Source organism: Hippopotamus amphibius, chromosome 17, assembly GCF_030028045.1.
Source record: "Hippopotamus amphibius kiboko isolate mHipAmp2 chromosome 17, mHipAmp2.hap2, whole genome shotgun sequence".
Taxonomy (NCBI): Eukaryota; Metazoa; Chordata; class Mammalia; order Artiodactyla; family Hippopotamidae; genus Hippopotamus; species Hippopotamus amphibius.
In genome coordinates, this window is record NC_080202.1 from 41,210,700 (window position 1) to 41,234,996 (window position 24,297).

A 24,297-nucleotide genomic window follows, 5' to 3' on the forward strand; every position below is an offset into this window, starting at 1 on the left:
ATGAAAGAGGAAATGCAAGGCAGAAATAGAGACACAGGTGTAGAGAACAAACACATGGACACCAAGTGGGGAAAGCGGGGAGGGTTGGGGGGGAATGAATTGGGAGATTGGGATACCAAATTGTACACTCTAAATATATACTGTTTATTGTCTGTTAACTGTATCTCAATAAAAGTTCTTACAAAAAATATATACTTCTAAAATGAAGCCCACAGGCATGGTAGCAGGGGAGCACATGGAATGTGTATGCATGTGTATTTACGTGGCTGGTTGGCTGAGCTAAAGCTTCTCTGAGATCTTGAGCTGGGCATGCAAGCAGGGAGAGGAAGCTACAGGTAAATCTTGTTTTATTGTACTGTAATATACTGCACTTCACAGATGCTGCACTTTTTTAATATAAGTTGAAGGCCTGTAGCAACCCTGTGTTGAGCAAGTCTTTCAGTGCCATTTTTCCAACTGCATTTGCGCATTTCTTGTCCCTATGTTACATTTTGGTAATCCTTGAAATATTTCAAACTTTTTCATTATTATTATACTTGTTATGGTGAACTGTGATCACTGATCTTTGATGTTACTACTACAACTTGCTGATGGCTCAGATGGTTAGCATTTTTTAGCAATAAAATATTTTAAAATTAAGGTAAGTACATTTTTTTAAGACATAATGCTATTGCACACTTAAAAGACTACATTATAGTATAAACATAACTTTTATATGCACTGGGAAACCAAAAAATTCATGTGACTTGTTTTACTGCAATATTCGCTTTATTGCAGTGGTCTGGAATTGAATCCTTGGCATCTCCCAAGCATGCCTGTATTCAAGCGAACCTGCCAAATTCTACAAGGTCAATAGGGGGCGCTGGTGGGGCTCCACAGCCTCCAGATTGATTTTGAAATTCTCTGTACCCAAGTACCAGCAGGATTTACCCCAGGCAGGGGAGCCTTTGTCTATAAGGGCTAATTTATAGACTAGATGCACTAGTTACTCTGCCCCAGGATGGTCTCTCTGAATAACTACATAGAGCGATATTAAAAGGCTGTAAAACACAGCCCCCTGGCTCTAATACTCTCCCTGCTCAGAAAGTTTAACATTTCAATAAAGCATCACTTACAAAATACCTGCCACATACAAAGTACTGTCTGATACTGCTTCCTTAGTCTGTGTGCTCCTTCCCACAAGAGGAAACCATCTTTCCTCCTTGGGTATGGGGAGCCCCAGTGAGAAACCATGCTCTCCACGGGCCATGGCCTGTCTTCCCCCCTTCCAAAACCTCAGCCTCTTGCACTGCCTTCAATGCGTATGATTCTCTGCTCCTCCAGAGAGAGGTAAGTGCCTCTAAATGGAGAACTGGTTCTCTTCTAACCCTAGCAGCTTCTTTCTAGGGGTCACTCCCGTCCTCCAGACACGCTGTGCTCCTACACCAGCCTCACCCTGGATCCTCAGGCTCTCTTGATATTGGATGATGAAGTACTCTTGAGTCTGCTGCAGCTTCTTCAACTCATTCTCTGTGTCCTGCGTGACCAGTCGCAGCTCCTCAAATGTCTGGTTGATCTGAAGGTGTTTCTGGGACATGGCATCAGCGAGACTTCCAGCTGGAGAGGTACCCTGGAGACAGAGCAGGGAGAGAGTGTGGGCAGCAGTGAGCTGGGCAGGAGGATGGGAGAAAACCTTAGGCCTTAGACCCAAAGAAAGGGCGATGCTCGCACTTGCAACTGGGCCGAGATACCAAAAAATAAATTTTGAGTCAAAGAATTGCAAATGTTATTTGTGAGAGTTGGGGTCGAGTGGGAAAAGAGGAGCAACAGGAGACCTGGCAGCCTATGGCAGCTTCATAAAGTACTGCAGACAGGCCCTGGCCTCCACCACAGCATCACACACAGGGTCCACCTGGGGTCTTTCTGGAGAGACTAGAACTCAACATGTCCCAGGACTTACCTGGGTTTTCCTACCACTAACGATGACCCCTCATTTCACAGTCATTCACGGACTCAATGCCAACTGTGCCAGGTGCTGGGGGCACAGTGGGGGACAAGGCTGTGTGAACACACAGCATCTGTGTCCTCCCACAAGACCTTCTTGTGACTGAGGGAAGAGTGTGAACTGCTCACATGTGGAGTCCTGGAGACCCCACGGAGAGTGACAGGGGAGGTATCAACAAGGGCTTTGTGGGTCCAGCCACTGACCTGTGCTGGTCTGACATATTCCTTCAACACCTGGTTGAGGGGGGGGGAAGGTGAGCAGAGGCTGTTCCTAATCTCACCTGAATATGAGCACGTCACTCCTCAAATATCATTCAGTTGAGGTTAAATTATTTTGCACTTGTTCACATTGTTTTGTGCTTGCGATCTCATCAAGGTTACAAGTCCGTTAAGATCAGAGACCAGTGTTCTATTTCCTTTGTGTGCCCCTTAGGACAATGCTCTGTTTATAGTGACACCAAAAGAGGCAAACCAAGTCATCTTGACAAAGCTGGGTCCAGAAAGAGCTGGGCAAGAAAGCACATCCCAGTGCCTCTCCCCAAACCCACGGGACACTCACATTGTTGGCTTCTCGGACCAGCCTCTGTTCATTGTACAGAATGTGGCGGATGCAGCGGACCAGCTCCATGGGGCAGCGGTCATACGTGTTCTGAAAGAATCCAAGGGCACACGTCACTTTGTTCTACTCCATGCTATGGAGCCAAACCTTAGCTCTGAGCAGGGGCCAGATCTTTTGACATAGGAGACTCCTTGTGACACAATGGTGTAATCATGAGGAAAGCTGCTCCTCCAATGCCAATGGGGACAAGAAAAGCACACTGTCGGAAACCCAATTACAGTAAGAAGGTAAAATTATTTTATTTCTTGCATCTTAATTTGCTTAAAGTTAGGGCACCGTGCTTGGAAACAGAATACATTTATTTATTTTTATTTATTTATTTTCTCAAAGTTTTTTTTTTTTTTTGAAGTGGACCATTTTTAAAGTCTTTATTGAATTTGTTACAATATTGCTTCTGTTTTATATTTTGGTTTTATGGCCGCAAGGCATGTGGGATCTTAGCTCCCTGACCAGGGATCGAACCCACACCCTTCGCATTGAAAGGTGAAGTCTTAACCACTGGACTGCCAAGGAAGTCCCAGAATACATTTTTAAAAGGCCAAATCAAGGAGAAACTGGACACGACCTTGACTGGGCAATCAAAATTACGACTACCAGTGAGGATAAGATGGACACTGTGTGCCTCTAGATGTGATACCCTGAGAAGGACACAACATTACTTTCATTAGAATTCTGATCAGGGGTGTATAACCTGAATATAATCAAGAGGAAACCTCATACAAACCCCAAATAAGGTACGTTTTATCTTTAAAAAATAGAAGAGCTGAATTATTTTAAAATGTCAAAGTAATGAAAGACAAAGAAAACATGACAAATGGTTCCATATGAAACCATATGAAATTTTAGGGAAAAAATGCCCTAAACAACATCAGTAAGTCAGTTGACAAAACGGAAATAAAGGTATAAGACTACCTAAAAGTGTGGTGTTGATGTGAAATTTCCAGAAGTTCCTAAGTTGATAACTGTACTATAACTATATGAGAGGAGGTTCATATTCTTAGAAGATGCACACTGGAGCACTGAGGGGCAAAAGGATGCATTGTATGCAACTTATTCTCAAGTAATGAAAAAATGTGTGTGCATGCGTGTGCATGCGTGCGTGTGTGTGCACGTGTGCAGAGGGAGAATACGGTAAAGCAAATGTTAACAACAGGTGAGTCCAGGCATACGTAGGAGTTCTTATTATCAGTCTTATAATTGCCTATAAATTTGAAATTATTTTCAAATAAAGTTTTACAAGGGCAGCTACAGGGACCTCCTAGGTGGCGCAGTGGTTAAGAATCTGCCTGCCAATGCAGGGGACATGGGTTCGAGCCCTGCTCTGGGAAGATTCCACATGCCACAGAGCAACTAAGCCTGTGCGCCACAACTATTGAGCCTGTGCTCTAGAGCCCGTGAGCCACAACTATTGAGCCCGTGTGCCACAACTATTGAAGCCCACACGCCTAGAGCCTGTGCTCCACAACAAGAGAAGCCACTACAGTGAGGAGCCTGCACACCACAATGAAGAGTAGCTCCCGCTCACAGCAACTAGAGAAAGCCCGTGTGCAGCAACGAAGACCCAATGCAGCCACTAAATAAATTAAATAAATAAATAAATAAATTTATTAAAAAAAAAAAGGGCATCTACAACCACAAAACCAAACGATAAGAACTTTATACATGTCACGTGTGACTCAACAACCTTGGGTTAAAGAGGAGAAAAAAGATCTCCAAATGCAGGAAGAGCCCCTGCAGGGAAGAGAACAAAGTGTGGCCTGGAGCTCACGTCCACCTGGAGCTGCGTGGCCCGGAGCTCACACCCACCTGGAGCTGCGTGGCGTAGTGCCCCAGCTTGATCTTCAGTAAGAACCCATCTTCCCCCACTTGGTGCTCTGCCTTCTTCTGCAGCTCCTGCACCAGGCCCTCCAGGAGCTGGGTGGCCTTAATGTTCTCCTGTGGATTATCAAGATCTATTGAGTCCCTAGGGGAAAGAAATTACATACATATGTATACATACATGCACACAGCCTGTATAAATGCAGCCTCAACGCATCACACCTTTTCTCTGGCTAAAGTAATTTCTTTACAATGCTCGCTGCAAATTTTAGGAAAGAGTCCAATTCAAATTGACTAGATACCTACATTAATCTATTCCTAATCCACTAATTACCGTAGTGGGATGTATAGTATATTTTCTTTTTTTTTTCTTTGCCATGCACTGCCCTTTCTCCTTTCTCCTACTGATTTTCTCTGCTGCTCATGCTATGTGCTTCTAGGAATGAAGGGAAAAGGAAAGTGCTTCCTGTACTCTGAAGGAAATAAGGACTGTGATAATTTCCTATTTATAGTTACCCCCTCAAGGGTGTAAGGGGGCACAGGGTCAAGAATGCTCTACATGTTTTTTCCAGCCTGGACTTGTTCTATGTGTTGCTAATTTCACATAGAGTATTTCTTAAGTAAAGCCAGGTGAGTCAACATTTATCGTTACTTCTAAGAAGCTCTGGAAATGGGGGTATTAAGACAGAAGATGCCTACAAGTATTTACGCAAGTCAGACATTTACATCACTAGTTGCAGATTTGGGACACGTAGGCAATGCTAACACCTCCAGTGAACCAGAGAAATTACCCTATGAGCTTTGTATTAACTGAGAGCCACTTAACTGGTAACAGGGGTTGGGTGGTCTCCCTCCCTCCCTTCCCCCACTCCTCCCCCCATCCCCGACTCTCTTTTTAAACAACTTAGGCAACAATTGCTATTGGGCAGTATGAAATTACTTAACTCACTGAAGAAACCAAACAGTTGTCAGATTGAAATAACATTCATTACTGCTGGCGGGTCTGGAGCCAAACAAGAGAGCTGGTGATAACTAAGCGGCTCTGTCATCTCCACACAGCCCTGAAGTCAGTTAGCAACTCATTTCTAACAGAGGCACAAACAGGTACCCCGGAACACTGATACGTTACTTCATCAAATAACATGCTCGAATCTGCACTTTTGAGAAGGCAGCAGAGAAAGCCAAATTTTAAATACGTGTGTGCTATGTACTAAAGAAAATGTGTTTAAATAAAAGCCTGGAAGGAATGAAGGCAGCGCTGCCCCTCTGTTTCAAATGGCAATAATGCTCCTTGTCTGAGGAGTCCACTCTCGAGAAGAGCCAGTCAGAGCAAAACTCATGGGAATCAAGTACTACTGGTTCTCGTACTTCAAAACTTAATTCTCTGCCATATATATATAGAATATATATATATGAACTTTCTTAGCTTAAACATGAAGAACTGAAGATGTTTTAATTAGAATCTTTATATTCTTAAACCAAAACCGAATAAAATTCAGGTTTTTCTTGATATCAACACAAGTCTTTCAACATTCGTCCAGTAAGAAGACTGCATGGGAAATCTACGAAATGAAATTTTAGATCAACAGAAACTTCCTACTAATGTTTTTCTGAACCCTCAAAATCTTTAAAAGAAAATGAAAATGAAATGGAAAAGCACTAAACGAGGTACAGTTGACATGCTCATATTTAGCTTTTTTTCTCACTTAATTACATGAGGCTGAGTTTTGTTTTTGTTTTTTAATTGCCTAGAAAATTGCCTTCCTTTGGTGCTCTCCAGCTTTCGGACAGAAATCTGCTACTAACACATGACTGCAATTATTCCAAGGCAATGTTACTGACGGGTATACACCTCGCCTCAAATAGTAACATAAGGGCTGGTTTCTCCAGGGGCCCCTGCTCTCCTGGTGGTGATGGTGGAGGCCTGAAACATCTGATGAATATCACAGATCATATTGAGACTAGTAACCAACCAGCACGTGCCCAGGCCCTGAGCAGAGCAGCAGACAGCCTGCTGCCTGGCATGCAATAATGTTGTTGATTGAAAAGCTCTGTTGTCCGTCTATTGCACTGTACTAATTCTGAAAGAATTTAAAAACAATTTCCCCCCTGGGTATATAAACAGTAATTTGGGAAATAAGACAAATAAACATGGTTGTTAAATCTGCCACTAAGACGTAATCATTGTTTACATTTTGGTTTTATTGTCTTTTAGTCTTTGCATATATATAAATATACATAAATTACATGTATATGTAAATACATATGAATTACATATAAATTTGAAAACACCAAAGTCACCATTGTTAAACTTGTTAACAATACACTTTATTAAATTTTATGCATATACATACCTTATCTGCCCCGTTAAACACTAAATGCCTTGCGGACAAGGGCTTCAAAATGTTTTCATGTGAACTCTACGAACTACAACACTGCTAGGCACTCAAAACGTAGTTGTTAACTGCTTTCTATTAGCAGCAATACTCTCCTGCTTTTAGGCAGAATTCACTATTAAAGGAAACAAATCTTTTTCTTAAAAATCCCAATCATTATTCTATCTTCTTAAACTTTAAGATGGAATTAAATACCTTTTCATGGGTCACATAATTTTCTTTATACATGTACAACTTTTAGAGTCTTCATTATGTTATCTTTCCAATCAAACGTCAATATGCTTGTGCTTCACAAAATATGACGGGAAAAAGTTTGTGCACTTACCAAGCTTGGCTTTCAATCCACTGGGATAAGTAATGACGCACCTCAATGGGGAAATGCTGACCATACAGCGCTTGCATCTGGTGAAGGGCATCTCCTTGGAGCTGCTGGGCTTGTATCCACACAGCCATGGTTTACAATCTGTGAAACAATCAGTGGTTTGGGTTTTTTTTGTTTTTTTTTTTCTTTCCCTTTTAAATCCACTAGAGTAAATACTCGATTATAAAGGCCAGAGATAAATGCATTTAAGCCCTTTTTGATAGACTAAAGATCAATCTTCTTGAACTGAATTTTAGCTTCAAAATGTTTTCAAAATGTAGACGTTCAGCGTGGCCATGGAAAGGAATATAACTGAAGCTTCTATGAAGCTCTGACTATAAAATGTACTGAAGTTCTATGAGCAAAAGTACAAATCCAGCATTAAGGGGAGAACTGCCTATAGCTTTGACATCACAGACATATTCTTTCTTTGACATGTGTTCCACACTTGAAGCAACGGTAAGCAGCATTTCAACAGCAATGATAAATAAGTAGCACAGGGATTTTGTAAAAGAAAAATCACTTGTTTTAGATTTGGTGTTTTGACTTTCAAGAAATGCAATAAACATATTGCCACTTTGAAAAAGGCCCAGTAAAGGAAAAGTGAGAATATCTAAAGCATGGACTGAACCCTATGTATTATCACTATTTACCGAGGCAGTAATTATTTGCACATAAAGGGCACAGGTTTATCTAGAAAAATAATCCCAAGGCTCAGCTTCTGAGTTACTGCTAAGGAATTTATGAAGCAATGTTCTGTTAAAATTATAGCATTTAAAAATCTTTCAGACATAAAAACAATACATTCCAGCTAAGAGTCAGAAACCAGAACCATTATATTGCAATAGTAGGTAGGTTTTTAAAACACACTTGACTGCAGAAAAACGGTTTTATAAAACTACCATGATGCCTTCTCAGACTCACCTAAGAATTTTTACTTCATTTGGCAGAAACTCTCTGGGATCAACCAGATTGTGGCAGCAACATTACCTTCCTGTACACAAAGGGGACTAAAACTGAACCTTGCTCTAACACGACAATCCACATAGCGTGGAATGTGGTATGAGGCAGGGATATCTTGAATCCCATCCAAAACTATCTGGCTACTGATTTGCACAATTCTCCTAAGAACTGTGTTATAGTCAGGGTCTGGTGAACTAGACCTTGATTTTGTTGAATACCAGAGACCACACAAGTGTGTCAGGAAACAAAAATCCCTTCTCTGTTAGTTGTAGTTGTCCGATCACATAACACAGAGCTATTTATGGGACAAGTTAGTTAGCCAACAATGAGGTATGGGGTGGGTGCCAGTTACCCATTTTAGATTTGTGCAATGCTATAGAACACTTGAGCAGTGTACAATTTTATTTACGGCTTTTGAGCATTAAGGCTGGGATCACTGTAAGATCACCCAAGACATCAAATTTCATTGCGGAGGGTTTACTGGGAGAAAGATTTGGATAAAAGAGCTCTCCCCAGAAGTAATCCCACATTACAATCAAACATCTGGAAGACATTTAATTGTACAATATAATTTCTAATCGAATGACTCATATCATATCCTAAGATTTTGGAAAATTGGAATAGATACCAAAGCATGTTTTTTGGACAAAGGTAAAGGGATGGATGGGATGGATGAAGGTGTTTAGGCAAGAATGATAAAGGAACGAAGAAAAGAATTCAGGTAGTATTAATCCCTTTTAGTGGTAAGGAGTTGGCAAGGAGTAGGACCTCGCCATAGCTCTCTTAATGAATATGTGAATGATACCAACAGATACAAAAATTATCTTGCATCCTGCATTCATTAACTGAGTTGACCCAGGAGACAAAAGGAGGAAGATTGTGGAAAAATGTTTATCTTCAAAGAAACTCCTCAGCCTACCCAAATAAAATACTATTCTGTTCACTCTTTATCCTCTCAGTCTGCTTTATTTTTCTTGGTACCATTTATCACTTCCTGACATTTATCACATATTTGTTTAATGATTTCCCACTAGGGTGAAATCACCACGAACACAATAACTTTGTTTTGTTTTCTGCTCTTTCTCTTGGGCCTAGAACTGTGCCCGGCACATAAGCAGTCAGCAAATCTCTTCTTGCTGCGTAAATAGACGATATACACAATTTGGTCAAATCTATCAGCTCTTTTCAAAGTCATCATGGAACAAGATATCAATATGAAAGTCAAGAAAATGAAACAGATTTTATAATTTGGGTGAATCAATGGTCCATCTGTCCCATATGTATGGCACAATTTGTAATTTTCCCTTTTAGTTCTTGTTAATCTGTTTTTGTGTGGTTTCCCCACTGAATAAGAACAGTAAATGAGGGAGCATGTGTATTCACCACTGTGTCCCCAGTACCTACGATGGTGGCATGCCATGGAAGTATACAGTAGTAAGTATTGGCTGAGTGAACAAATACTCACCAAGCATTTGGTAAATATTTCATTAGTTCTGCTGTCTGAGCATAATTCCAGGAGTCTATTACTGTTTTAAGAAAGAAATATTATGCCACGTAGGTAGGAGTATTATATAAATGTCACGCTATCTGGTCAAGTTTTATATCAGTTCTTAGTTTCTCTAAAAGAGTAGAATGCTGAGCTCTTAGAAGTTTTCAGAATAGTTTTTACGGTTCTAAATATGAACACGCCATAACAGTTATTTTCTAAAATGCCATTTGAAGGATAACAGCGGGTAAATATAAGGTGGTAACCACCTTATTTTAATAAATACAATATAATTTCACTACATAAAATGCTTTGATAGAGCTGGAAAGTAGATTTTGCATGCCACTGGTCAAAAATGTAAAATGAAAACACACTAACTGTACAGAATCATTTTTCTTTTATTTTAAACTAAGGGTTCCATGTGTACATGGAATATGAGATGACCTACTGAGATTATTATGCAACAATTTAAAATATGCAGTTTAGAAAAAAATTACTTCCCCCCATTGACTGTATCAATAAAACCTAGAATCTAAGTAGTACTTTTCTTCATACACGTCAAAACTTCACACACATCCTACAAACCTTATTAGGCTAAGCCTACACCTGGTATCAGCTGATTTCCTGTCCTTTCTCACTAGTACTCATCCAGCCACCGAACACCACCCCACACATGCAGCGAACGCACATCTGTCCTCAATACACGCCCTCTTCTGCTTATTTATGGGCAGCTCCATCTTCAATGCGTGATGTTCTGACAAGGGAAGTGGTTTGTATCTTTGGTAAATCATCACAGGGGCCTCTCTAAAGACTGGGAAATGGATTCACAATTTTATTTTTAGCCAAAGATGAGAACTATTTGAACTTTGTTAGTTGCACTCTTACTGTTCATAAGCATTCCAAACAACCCAAAATAACCTTGGATGTAGAATCTTGCACTTTCTGAAAGATCTACACTGACCTCATATATCTGGATATATCCTAGGAGTCCCAAATAAAGCAGACCCTCAGGCACCTGAAAAGAAAGGGTTTCAAAGTCTAATAGCTCACAATTTTACAGGCATATTGAAAACTGCAGAGATGAATATCTGTTAAATAAATGATATGAGTGGGTGGGATTTAACGATAATTTTGTCCCAATAATAAATACCTCTTTATGAGACGCTTTGCCTTTTATAAGTAAAATATAAACCTTAGTTTAAAAAAATCACTCTCTCTGAAGACTTCTAGAATGTTGTAGCTAAAGTCATGCTATAGCTAACCTGTCAGGGAGGAGGTGCAGAGCACAGGACAACAGAAGGTTCCCAAAGCATACCTGCCACCTGCAAGAATGAATCCCACCTTGGGGTGGGAGTAGGGGGTTTCAAATGTATACAGGGATTTGGTCTGCTGGATTCATATGTATAATTTAAAGCATTTTATAATTCCTACTCTCCATCCCATCACAACCAATGCTCCATCCCATCCCAGGGCCAAAGTCTCTAAGATGGGGTGCAAGTTCTGGAGATAACGGCAAACTCACCTAAACAGAGTTCTACAAAATATTTAACCTCTTAAACCTCTCTGGGCCTCAGTTTCTTTATTTGTAAAATGGGGATAATAATTCTTTATGTCTCTCAAGGGGTTGCCATAAGAATGAGTTAACATGGGTAAATGCTTAAAACAGTGCCTGGCTCATAGTAAATGCTCAATCTTATTCTTTTTTTTAAAAAAAATCTTTTTAAATTTTCTTGGCCACACTGTGCAGCTTGTGGGATCTTAGTTCCCCAACCAGGGATTGAACCCCAGGGCAGTGAGAATGCAGAGTCCTAACCACTGGACTGCCAGGGAATTCCCTGACTTTTACAACCTTAAACTTATAAAGGTGGCTTCCTTCTCCCCACCTCCAATTTTAACTCACTTCAATTAAGTACCTTCCCAAAGGCAATCCTCCACAAAGAGCTCTTGCTATCTTTCTCCTTAACCAATATCCAGCACAAAAACTTTACCCTCCTGTTAAAAAAGCTGGTATTCCCATTTCTTAATCAATTTCACTGGCACCAGGACTCCCACAAGTGAGACCTGATGGAGGCTGGTAGAAAGGCACTGGCAGGGCTGTTCCCTCACCTCTGAACGAGGAAATTAAGAATTGTGAAGGGCAGTGCAACGAAAGCAAGGCTGCCATAAGTATACTAAACTCCAAAAAAAAAAAAAATCCATTCAGATGTGCTCTGTTGCAGCTGGGAGCTAAGCCTTTTCCTATTCTTCCCAAGCACGTACCTGACTCCTACTAATTAAAGTATGAATTATTAGCAACAAATATTTTGATTCATCTAAAAAATAAACTCCAGAAATAAGAATGAAAAGTGAATTAAAATAACATTTATTAGTGTTACTATCCACCATCCAGATTTATCATTTAATGTCATTTACTATCATTTACTGAACACATTGTATTATTTTATAACAATGAGTGTTTTTATGAGTCTACACACTCATCCCTTACAAAAACCCTAGGAGGTAGCCCTATTATTATTCCCTTTACAGATGAGGAAATTGAGGCTCAGTGAATTAAACAGGATTGCAAAATGGTGTAACAACTTTGGAAAACCATCTGGAGCTTCTTCAAAAGGTTAAACATGGAGTTACTATATGACCTGGCAGTTCCACAACTAGGTATATGCTTAAGAGAACCGAAAACATATGTCCACAAAAGCTTGTACACAAATGTTCAAAACAGCATTATTCATAAAAGCCAAAAGGTAGAAATAACCCAAATGTCCATCAACGGATGAATGGATAATATGGACATGAATGGAAAAATAAAATAGATTTAATGGAATATTATTCGGCTGTAAAACGGCATGAAGTACTGATACATGCTACAATATGGATGAACCTTGAAAACATGATGCTAAGTGAAAGAAGCCAGATATAAAAGGCCACATATTGTAAATTCCATTTATAGGAAATGCCCAAAATAGGCAAAACCACAGAAACAAAGTAGACAGGTGGTTGCCAAGGGCTCGGGGCATGGGCAGTGACATTCAATTGGTATGGGTTTCTTTCTTTTAAAAAGAAAAAGAAAAAAGATATATATATATATGTATTTAGTTGGTTGCGTCGGGTCTTAGTTGTGGCATGTGAACTCTTAGTTGCGGCATGCATGTGGGATCTAGTTCCCTGACCAGGGATCAAACCCGGGCTGCCCACATTGGGAGCTCGGAGTCTTAACCCCTGCGCCACCAGGGAAGTCCCAGGTACAGGTTTCCTTTGGGAGTGAACTATTTGCTCCAGTTCCCCCCAGGTCCCACACTGCTGAGGGTACCGTCCCAGCTGGATCTGGGCAGCCTGGCCCCAGTCTGTACTCTACCACTGTATCACGCTGCCTTTGTCCCAAGGACTTGTGGTGGTAGTTTGTCATGTTATGTTTTGTACTTTTCTGCATGTTTATTATATTTCATAACTTGAAGAAAGAAAATGAATAAGAAATTAGAATCAGAAACCTAATATTGCAGGGCTCTGATTTGGGCAAAGGCTTGGGCTAGCTGGCAGATGAAACAGAAGATGTATAAACACTGCTTCTGATCCGCAAAGCAATCTGATCTGGCAAGGAGCCAGGATTCAAAACTGTTAATCATATCAGCACCAGTTAATGACTAAAGGACTTTGGATGGAACATAAAGAGCAAGTTCTCTGCTTGTGTTTTCTGCTTTACTGGCAATACAGCTATTCAGTGGTGATTCCTTTGCAGTAGGAACTTGGAGGGACAGGAAAATATTAAACAGTAGCAATAAAGGATTAAGATTTTGTTCCTATTAAAATTGGCCTAACATCAAGTAAGAAGGTCAGAGTAAAACTATCCCATCTAGAATTAGGGCAACGCTGGAGCCATCTGCTCTTTTTTAAAAAAAATTTCTAAACACTACTTTATAAGCCATCAGGAAGGCAATTCTCTAATAAAATCAGATTATTAAACAGAAGGGAAGAGGGCAGAAAGAATAAAAGTACTGGGCCCACAAAGAAACAAACGAGGAAAAATGTGCCAGGCAACACAGAGATGATAATATTCTCGGAAGACAATCAGTCACAAATCTTTACATTACAGCAAAATCACTACATATTACTTTGGGAAGAAGAAAGGGAGAGAGAGAAGAAGGAGGGTATGGGGGAGAAGGGCTTCCTCACGCCATACTGACCCGCAGCTTGAATGTGTGTACGTTATCATTATCTCTGTGCTGAGATCTATTAAGCAACTTGAACAACCCACTTGGGAAGAAGCGACATCAGTAACATTTTTCCAGGTAACTAAAAACATTTACTGTAGCCCACAAACAATGACCAGCTGCATTGTGGAAAAGTAAGAAAGAATCTGGGGCTGCCCCATGTCAGCCTCAGAATTTCAAATGAAGGTTTTTTATTTATTTAATTAAAAAAAAAATTTTTAGGCTGTGCCTTGTGGCCGCGGGATCTTAGTTGCCTGACCAGAGATCCAACCCGTGCCCTCTGCAGTGGAAGTGCGGAGTCTTAACCATTGGACCACCAGGGAAGTCTCTCTAATGAACGTTTATATTTGTACCCATTTTATACTGTTAATCAAGACCAACTCAACTTAGCCTGTGTCTCTCAGAAAGGTCGAATCCCTTAGTTCAGGAAATAGAAACTCCTCAGCTACTACAATATACTGAGTTTCTGTACCATTTAGATGAGAGATCATCCCTTCCCCTCTGTTCTGAAGTTTTGTTTAAAAGGCAATTTATTAATAAATCTACATATGTTCCAATTATCTTCCTCATTAAAGTTCACAGCCTCCCTCTTACCACTGAGAATTATAGTATTAAATGTCCACTCTAAAATTTTGTTTGACGAGCACCTAGCACTAGGTCCACTCCTAGGGACAACAGTTAAGTTAAACAGTGTGATACACAATAGTGGGAAACTAGAAATAACCTAAATGTCCAAAATAAGAGACTGGTTACACTATAACAGATTAATCTGATGGAATACTGTGCAATAATTTAAATGAAATATAAAGGCTATGTTGAAATATAAGGCCATAGACACATTTTCTGAAAGTATAAAAAAAGGAATAGTAAATGAAAAGTGTACACAATATGTATGCTAGAGGACACATACCAGAGAAAGGTCAGAGAGAACTATAAATATCTGCTCTACTTAGGTGAAGGAGTTTTGGTACAATTTCTTGTAAAGTTTTTTGATTTATTAAATTTTGTTTAAAATGTAAAACCTGAAATATAAATTTAATGATCATGGGTAGACTCCCTTGGTGGCGCAGTGGTTACGAATTCGCCTGCCAATGCAGGGGACATGGGTTCAAGCCCTGGTCTGGGAAGATCCAACATGCTGCGGAGCAACTGAGCCCATGCACCACAACTATTGAAGCCTGAACACTTAGAGCCTGTGCTCCGCAACAAGAGAAGCCACTGTAATGAGAAACCTGCACACCACAATGAAGAGTAGCCCACAATCACCGCAACTAGAGAAAGCCTGTGCGCAGCAATGAACCCAACACAGCCAATAAATAAGTTTATTTAGAAAAATAATAATAATCATCGGCAACTGGCACTGCTCACTATCCCACAGGAATCAAGCATAAAGGGACATGCAAAAGACACAGGAAGAAATATTTCTCATCATGTCAGTATCCAGTATCCATTATGGCACTTTCTTACAAATTAGGTAGTCTTAAGTAGGGCATGAGATATGTATACAGTTTTTTTAAAAAGAAGTGAAATTCTATCCCTTCAAATACATAACAACAATATGTTTTCAAGCAGTGGTTCAAGACTACTACTAGCTAAGATTAATTTGTAATTTTGACATCTATTTATATTTTATTTAAATCCTTTAAAATGTCTTGCTCTCGGGCTTCCTAGGTGGCGCAGTGGTTAAGAGTCCGCCTGCCAATGCAGAGGTCACGGGTTCGATCCCAGCTCCAGGAAGATCCCACATGCCGCGGAGCAACTAAGCCCGTGTGCCAAAAAAAAAAAAAAAATAAAATGTCTTGCTCTCAATAACTGTTCATATTATTCTTTTGTTTAATACACCCTTCTTTTAGAAGTAATATAAAAGTAAATGGCACAAAAATACATTTTGAAGTCCGGAAGAAACAAAAAGGTGTTTATGTGGAGAGTATATAAAAAAGGATTAACAAAATGTTGGTAATTTTTGAACTTGAGTGATGAATCTATGGAAATTCATTATACACTATTCTTATTTTGTGAGTGTTTGAAAATGTTCATACCAAAGAGTTCAGAATATCAATTTTTTTTTTAAAAGGCAAACTAGCACTTAGACCAGGTTAACAACCAGTGATCTCAGAGGGAGTAGAGTTTGAAACTAGGAGGTTTTCTTATGATTTCTAAAAAAGACCATGGAAAATAGAAAAGAAAAGAAGGAATACTTGAGAAAGTCATATTTCAAGGCAAGAAATAATACATACTTAGATTCATGTTTGGCTCTTTCTCATCTTTGACATGACTAAGCAACCGTTCCTGCAAACTTGTACCAATAGTAAATAGAATGAAATACACAGAAAACCATTCCCCAAAGTGCAAGAATTCCTTTTTAAAAACTATCCTTCCCTTACCCCTAAAGACACACTTGGACACAACTGGCCTAGGTGAAGGACCTTGATAGCTCAAGGGTAACAGTTCAAGGCCTCTAGATGGATACAGTTACAGAAGCAGCTCCCAGAAAGCTTTAACCATTGGTTCCTAACTTTGCTCCTACTCAAAGACCAACAGAACTGGAGAGAAACCTTCCTGTTTTGTTGATATCAACTTATTTTGTGCCAGAAGCTACACCTAAAGCCAAAGCAAAGTTCGCACTCCCTTTCAGGTTCTTTGCTATCTCAGGAAGGTTGAGCAAATCAAGCCAGGTTTCAAGAACGGAAAAGCAGCACTGCAGGGCTATCTTGCTAAGGAAAGGCCTGAGACCATCCTCCCCAGGTTACTCTCTACACCTTTCATGTACATCAACACTAAATGCTCACCCAACAATCTTTACCATTAACAGTAAATCTAGGAAAGAGACCAATAATACACTGGGAAAGCAGGCCTGTACACTGAACTCAAATGAAATTAGACAAATACAGTATCGTGCCCCCTTTTCAGGTAGCTGTGTTCTCTGCATTTACCAAGAATCATAATCGACTTTATTTTTGTTTAAAGACACTTGAATATAAACCCTTTCAAAAAACAACATAAAAAATGAACCTAAATATGTTTTGGTTAAAATAACAGAAGACTAAAATATTTTAAGAGAGAAATGCCTCAGGGCTTCCTAGGTGGCACAGTGGTTAAGAATCCGCCTGCCAACGCAGGGGACATGGGTTCGATCCCTGCTCCAGGAAGATCCCACATGCCACGGGGCAACTAAGCCCGTGCCCACAACTATTGAGCCTGCACTTTAGAGCCTGTGAGCCACAACTATTGAGCCCATGTGCTGCAACTACTGAAGCCCACGCACCTAGAGCCCATGCTCCGCAACAGGAGAAGCCACGGCAATGAGGAGCCCGCTCACCACAACGAAGAGTAGCCCCCACTCACCGCAACTAAAAGGAAAGCCCGCGCACAGCAAAAAAAGACCCAACACAGCCAATTAAATAAATAAATAAATAAATAAATAAATAAATTTTATTAAAAAAAAAGAGAGAGAAATGCCTCATCAGCTAGTTTCTTTGCCTGCTCACTGAACGATATTCCAATCTGAAAGCCCAACTACAGCTTTCTGAAGAAAATACCAATGCGTAGGGTATAATATTCACTGTGTCTCAGTAAAACAACCTCTGCAGAAAAGGTAGGTCCAAAAATGGGTAGCAGGTGTGGTAAGAAGTTAATTCTAACTCTGAGATGAAATGACATTTAAATAAGAGCTCCTGTCTTGGAAAATAAAAATGTTTGGCCTCTCAGGAAAAAAAGGTGATCTAGTATGAGAAATAATACTGATATCAGGACATTTCAACATTAAGATTAATTAAAGTTTCACAGAGTAATTGCCCATAGCATTAACACTGGGACTTGGAGATAAAATGCAATTACTTTTGCTAAAACAAACTAGTTTTTCTGAAAACAGATACTCTCTCACTACCTGCTGGGATATCTACACACCACTTAGCTCCGTGAACTTGAGTGCAGGTTCCTACAACACACAACAGATGCACGGAAAGACTCCCCCTCTTAACTAACAGCTTATGCCCCAAGACACCAGCCAGGATAACGACAGAACCCTTCTGTGTATATGTTCTTTCACAGGCTGCACTGTTACAGGAAGAAGCAAAGAGCAGCGATTTCCTTCCAAAAGGTCAGCTGCCTCTGACAGACCAAACAGAAAGCAGTTAATTCTTGCCAACTTCCCCTCCTGCTTCTGTAGCTAGTACGCAATAGCATTCGGTTTCCAGTAAAGCTCCAAAGAAAAACAAAGCAAATGTGAGACCCAGAACCTATGTAATGTAGCGTCTCACTTGACTAAATTAAAGACAACAAGATCACACAGAGCTACACTCTTTAAACAGCAGTGGAACTCTTAAGAACTTCCAGATTTAATGTGAACTTAAACATGAGGAAAAGGACAGGACTGGAACCATCCTAGGCTTTATACTAATGCTCCAGAAGTGTCCACCTAAAAATAAAGTGGCACTTTGGCTGTAATAAATATGGCAACATATAAGGTCCCTAGTTGACCGATACAAAGATAAATCTTTAGCTTTCTTCTTCTCAAACTGAAGTCAAATCAGCTGTGCAACATGCTAACGCACTGGCCAGGTTCAATGCTGACAATCAGTAAAAGCACACACACAAGGGATATATATTTTCTTAGATTAGACGTGGTGAAAAGACTGTACAGCTAATAACAAAAAGGGGAAGACAGAAAGCAGGACATTAAATCTTCTCTGGATACGAAACCTGAATAGTTGTGGAACAATATTGAAGACCCCGCACACCCAAAGAAACAACGCCACATGCTCGCGTAGACTTCTTTAAATTAAGTGAGCATCTATGCATTTAACTTTCCCAGAGGCAACAAAATTAGATCTTTTGAGTTTAAAAGTGAAGGCGAGGAAAGGAAAAACGAAGTTTCCTCAACCAGATGGGTTCTTGGCTTAGCTATCTATGCGCAACTTACAAGAAAGTGTGATGGGTCCTTTGGAAGGGCTCCTACAAGCATGTCATCGGGCTCTATGTGGTTTCTAACGCGTTAGTTTCAGGCTGCAGTGGCAACAGAGACATAAGGCTTTTTGTGAGACAAGGTCTTGTAAAGATTCTAGGCTTTGATGATGGAGGGTATGGAACCCCACTCTGAGAAAACCTCCTTTGAAATGAAGGCAGTTTGGGGTTCAAGGAAAAACATATTAGTGTGTTATATATGCTAAATTAACTACTGCTACCCATAATTAGTTTGTTATATATGTTGGAAACAAAACAAACTATTAAATTTCTAAGCCTTTCCTACAATTAATCACCAAACCTCAAATAACAGCAAAAGAATCAGCATGGGAGAGGAGAAACAGGGAGTACCAGCAGCAGTAGTAACAGCAGTTACAATAAACATTCTGGGAGGCTCTTTCTACGTCATGCACTGTTGCGTGCACGTTATGTGCACCCTCATTTAATCCTCATGACGACCCTGTGAGGCAGTAGGATTATTATCCCCATTCTGTACAAGAGGAAGCAGGCCGCCCAAAGTCCTGTGGCAAGTAAGTGAAGGAGCTGGGATTAGCACTAGGCTGCCCGTTTCCAGCGCTCAGGCTCTCAGCCCCGGTGCTTTACTTATTAAAAACTTCACCTAGCCGAATGAGTTCTTCCTGACTGTGATACCTGTGGTTTAAGATTGCTTTATGATAAAAGCTACAAAGTGAATCAACAAAGTGCGACTCACAGGTACCAAAAATTATTTGGCAATCCAAAAATGTTTTAAATGGGACTCCCTCCCATAAAGGACTGAGAATATGACAAACCTTCAAATACAATCAAAGGAAGCCATGTTAGGGGTTTGGTAGTTCACCTTCACTCCTCTCAGTCAATCAGAAATCAGCTAAAAGCTTTAGATTATACAAGGGAGTGGGAGGAGAATGAGGAGAATCGTTCTGGGGGTGGGTGATTTTCCAAAGAGGCCCAACCTAGATCCTGACCACTGTGGTCAGAATTAATACTGTGGCATTTCTTGTGAGACTCAGAGTGGTTACGTCTGTTATATGTGTTCCCAAGTTCCCAAATTCCTGGGTTTCCATTAGATACATTATTATCTACACCAGTACTTACCAGAGATCATTCTAAAGTCATTAAAGGGACGATATCACTAATACAACTCGGGAAATATTCTAGTGGGTGAGACAGGATAATAGACTTCCCTGGTGGTGCAGTGGTTAAAAATCCACCTGCCAATGCAGGGGACATGGGTTCGAGCCCTGATGTGGGAAGATCCCACATGCCATGGAGCAACTAAGCCTGTGCGCCACAACTACTGAGTCTGCACTCTAGAGCCCATGAACCACAACTACTGAAGCCCACATGCCTAGAGCCTGCGCTCACGGCAACAAAGAGTAGCCCCCACTCGCCACAACTGGAGAAAGCCCGCGTGCAGCAACGAAGACCCAATACAGCCAATAAAAAAATAAATAAGTGTATTTAAAAAAATAGGATAGTAAAAGATACTCGACTAAGTTATCTTGATAACTGCTCACATGACACCAATAACTAAACATCAAGTTACCTGACGCACATATGAAGTTATAGACAAGATGTAAATGATACTACATCACTGTGCACAGTGCCCATCAAATATTAGTTGACTGTTAGGAGATCATTTGGGTTTACCAAGCCATGTCACTAAGAGGTACTCTGATGTGGAAGACGACATCTGAATTTAACAGTGTTGTCCAACACGTCACAGGCAAATTTGTGACCGGGACCCCTGGCAATTCTGTGCTCCTATGAAAGGTGCTTCACACAATCTCTTTAAAACATTTAGCTAAAAAACAAAACAAAAACAACCCCACAATACTTGTAGCCTATGTCTTTTATCATTTTCATCATCCGATTTTTAAAAAGATGGAATGCTTTACTTCTCTAGAATTAGAATTTACCTTCCACTCTGGGCATAAGAACCAAAGCATTTCTGAGATATCTGTTGCTCAACTACTAGACTGTAAGTTATCCCAGGGCAGGAACCATGTCTCGTTCATTTTGATTTCCTCAACATAGTACTAGGTACATGGTAGACAGTCGATAACTGTGTGTTAAATTAACATAATTTTGGTAAATCTCCGTGTTACAAAAAGAACCTAAACTGGGGGAAATGAATGGTAGGTCAGTTATTTCCTTCAAGATGTTATTTTTAACACTGCGGAGGTCATTAACTTGAATCCTGATTACAGGAATAATGGGACTGAATCATACTTTATAGAAACTGTGACGGAGGTTTTGACTCATCATTGGTGCTAATCAGGTAAATACAATCGCAAGCTGTATCCATTCCACAAACATCGTGAAAAGTTTGTAACACAGAGCTGACACCTCCTTGTGGCAATTTCAAAGAGGAGAATTACATGAAATGTGATGATGCTGATATGAGCTGAAATTCCAAAGAAAGCATCTTCTTATGCAAACCGAACTGTTTCTTTCCCTTAACTCAAGAAAGAAGCTGAGTATAAATGGAAAGCACAACTTACACCAACAATTCACTCCTTCAGTTAGCATGCATACTACCGAATACAACCCAGAAAGATTTACTATTGTGTCAAAACAAGACGATGAGGTTCTACATCCAGAATGTTGATTAATGTTAGAAGGATGACTCAGGATTAATGGCATCGGTCTGATAGACACTGAACCTATGTTTTATCTCCTGAGAGTTCTTCAACTATAGAACCAGAATGCAAACTCAGGAAGATATTTTAGCAAATGTAGCTACCTTTGACTACAGACAATTTTTGAATTCAAGATGTATTTCCATGTAGCAAAGTAAATTTAGCCAATGAAAATATAGTCTTGAATTGCTAGGGATGGCCCCTACCCCTGCCAAAAATGACAAGCTGCTTGCTCAAAAGCTGTCACTAATTAGCAGCTGCTACTATAAAGAAAACCAAAGTAAGTGCCAATAAAAGCATATTGAACTGAAAGAGGGCCCTATGACAAGGAATGGGAAATGCAAGAATCTATTTGTGACTGGTAAACTTTATAAATACTAGTGATCTAAATCTGGGAGAAGTGGGGGCAAGACAATAATGGCAATATATGCCCATTCATATTTAAGCAGGAAGGACTGGCAGATTTTCCTAGTGTTCTGAAATTCAGAAGTCCCAGGGTCCTGAGGTTACTTGAATTCCATCACGACCATGTCCACCTCTCCAACAGGAGCCAATCTTGGCTTTAGATAATTTATCACTGTCAATACTTCTGTCTCTGGCATACTAACACCCGGATTTGTAGACATCATAAAAACTGCATTTAAAAAATACCTTTCATATTATCATGGCTTTGGCTCAAAGTCTTATGATTTTGAATCTAACTGTTGACCCTCCATTTTACAGGTTGAGAAATAGAATCAGGGAAGGCAGAAGTGATCTGCCCAGTGCAAATGAGCAGGGGATACAGTGGGAGTGCAATGTTTTGTTTAAGGGGCTCTAAAATAGTCCATGGATTAAGATTCTGCTTGAAATCTCAATTGCACAGGTTACTTTTTAAATCATCCTTTAAGGTGCTTCCTCTCTCTTCCTCTTTGCTTCTTTACCGATTAGATCTCTCAGCCTATTTCTCTTTTTCCTCAACAAGTTAGTCTCTATTCTTAAAAAAAAAAAAAAAAAAAGCATTTAGTTCTCTTACTCTCTTTTTCCCTGTCCCTCCAAGCAGAATGATAGAGAGCCACAACTATTTTACTTATATTTGGACTCCAGGGTCCGGTTGTCTCAGGAAAATGAAAATGAAAAAGAAAAAAGAAAGGAAGAAAGAGATGGAAGGAGGGATGACAGACTAGAAGACAAGGAAAGGGATGGAGAGAGGAAGGGAGGAAGATATAAGAACAGAAAAAGAAATGAGTAGGAGCATGTAATTTCTTAATGAAGCTGCAATCAAAACCTCTAATGTAGCTATTGTCCTTGTATAGAGTTTGTCTTCATGCCTGTATAAACAATTACAACAATGTACCGGTAATTTTCCAGTTCATAATCAGGCTATAAGAAGAACAATTTGCTTTATGAAACATGGAGAAAGACTAATCTCTGATATTATTGTCAGTGCAGGTTTATCAGCAAGACTTGGAGGAGATAAGCCTACAAACATACAGATTAGGAATCACATTTTCAAAGCTTTAATAACCCCTTAGTGGCATGCAACAAGCTGCTGTATTAACTTGTTTTTGGACACTTACTGTGTATGCATCACTTGCTAGGTCTAGGTACAAAGGAAAAGCTAAAACAAAAACAGACAAAAACAAACAAAAAACAGGGGAAAGAAAAACTGGCAAGTCTCCAAGCAAATGGACCATATTTAAATAAAATAAAATAAAAGCCAGACACAAAGGTACAAATGTTATATGATTCCACTCACATGAGGTACCTAGAGCAATCAAACTTATACACAGAGAAAGTAGAATGGTGGTTACCAGAGTCTGGGGGAGAGTGGGGATGGGGAGTTACTGTTTAATAGGTACCATTTTGATGTGGGATGACACTAAGTAATGTCACTGAACTGTGCACTTTAAAACGGTTAAAATGGTAATACACACACAATTTTTTTAAAGGGGAAAAATAGCCAGTTACTGCCTAGTAAACTCAAATTTCTTCCATCATCATATGAAATCCAAAGGAAACAAAGAGAATTGGCTTTCCCCTCTCTTGCCTTTCCCCTCTCGTCTTTCTTCCACAGTAAAAGCCAGACTTTCAGCCCTAATGAGGGTTGAAGTGGTCTCTGGATATACCCTCTATATTGAGATTAAAGGAGAATAGAGAGAATTAAGGTACCTTTAACATCAACCAATCTTTGTTATCAGAAATGAGGATCTTCCTGCCATAAACAAAAGTAAGTGCATTGACCCACTCATAGAAAACAATACGTATTTATTTGACAAATACTTACTGAGGACCTATTACGTGCCAGGTTCTGTTCCATGTACTAAGGATAAGGTAGTGAACAAAACAGACCTGCCTTTTATGGAACTTAGATTCTAGTATCTGAAATGAAATACTTTAAAGTTTAAATGAATACAGACTATGCTACACTTCCTATTTTTTTCTATTTGTTGCCCTTAATTTTCTTTTTATTTATGTTGGGGGAGAAGGACGCCATACCCGACTAATATAGAATCTTACAAATAAACAGCAAAGTCTGTGCATCCAAACCAATATTTGGAAAAAAGTTTTAAAAGCATCTCAACAAAATCAGACTAAAAAGGATGATGATTGGCTTTTGTGAAAGGCTTGGCAACGTGAAAGCAATTTCTGATAAAGCCAGGACATCTGTTCATCCCTGGTGGAAGTGGGTCATCTTTATGGAGCTGTCGTATGTGCAAAACAATGTGGGTCTAATCAAGGATTCTACCGTAAAGGTCATCTCAGTGTGGTATTAGCCCGGCTTTTTCCCAGGAGACACAGTTTTATATAGAGGAGAAATTTCATGCTTGTCACAATCAAATCAAATCATTTAGCTCTCAGAGATGATTTGCAGATTCAATC

At 39.8% G+C, this 24,297-nt stretch overlaps 1 protein-coding gene across 3 annotated transcripts in view; it reads right to left on the bottom strand.

Moving 5' to 3' along the window:
• STAT5B (signal transducer and activator of transcription 5B) overlaps window positions 1–24,297 on the bottom strand; it is a 67,929-nt gene that overhangs the window by 17,768 nt on the left and 25,864 nt on the right. For 2 of the 3 annotated variants that reach the window (XM_057715952.1, XM_057715951.1), the window contains exons 2-5: window positions 7,142–7,279; window positions 4,409–4,565; window positions 2,543–2,632; window positions 1,435–1,609 (exon numbers count right to left, since the gene is read on the bottom strand). In XM_057715952.1, coding sequence (XP_057571935.1) covers window positions 1,435–1,609; window positions 2,543–2,632; window positions 4,409–4,565; window positions 7,142–7,269 — 550 coding nt within the window. In that variant the 5' untranslated portion in view covers window positions 7,270–7,279. Of the gene's footprint in view, window positions 1–1,434; window positions 1,610–2,542; window positions 2,633–4,408; window positions 4,566–7,141; window positions 7,280–24,297 lie in introns of those variants that run through there. The other variant, XM_057715953.1, reaches the window with a different exon arrangement.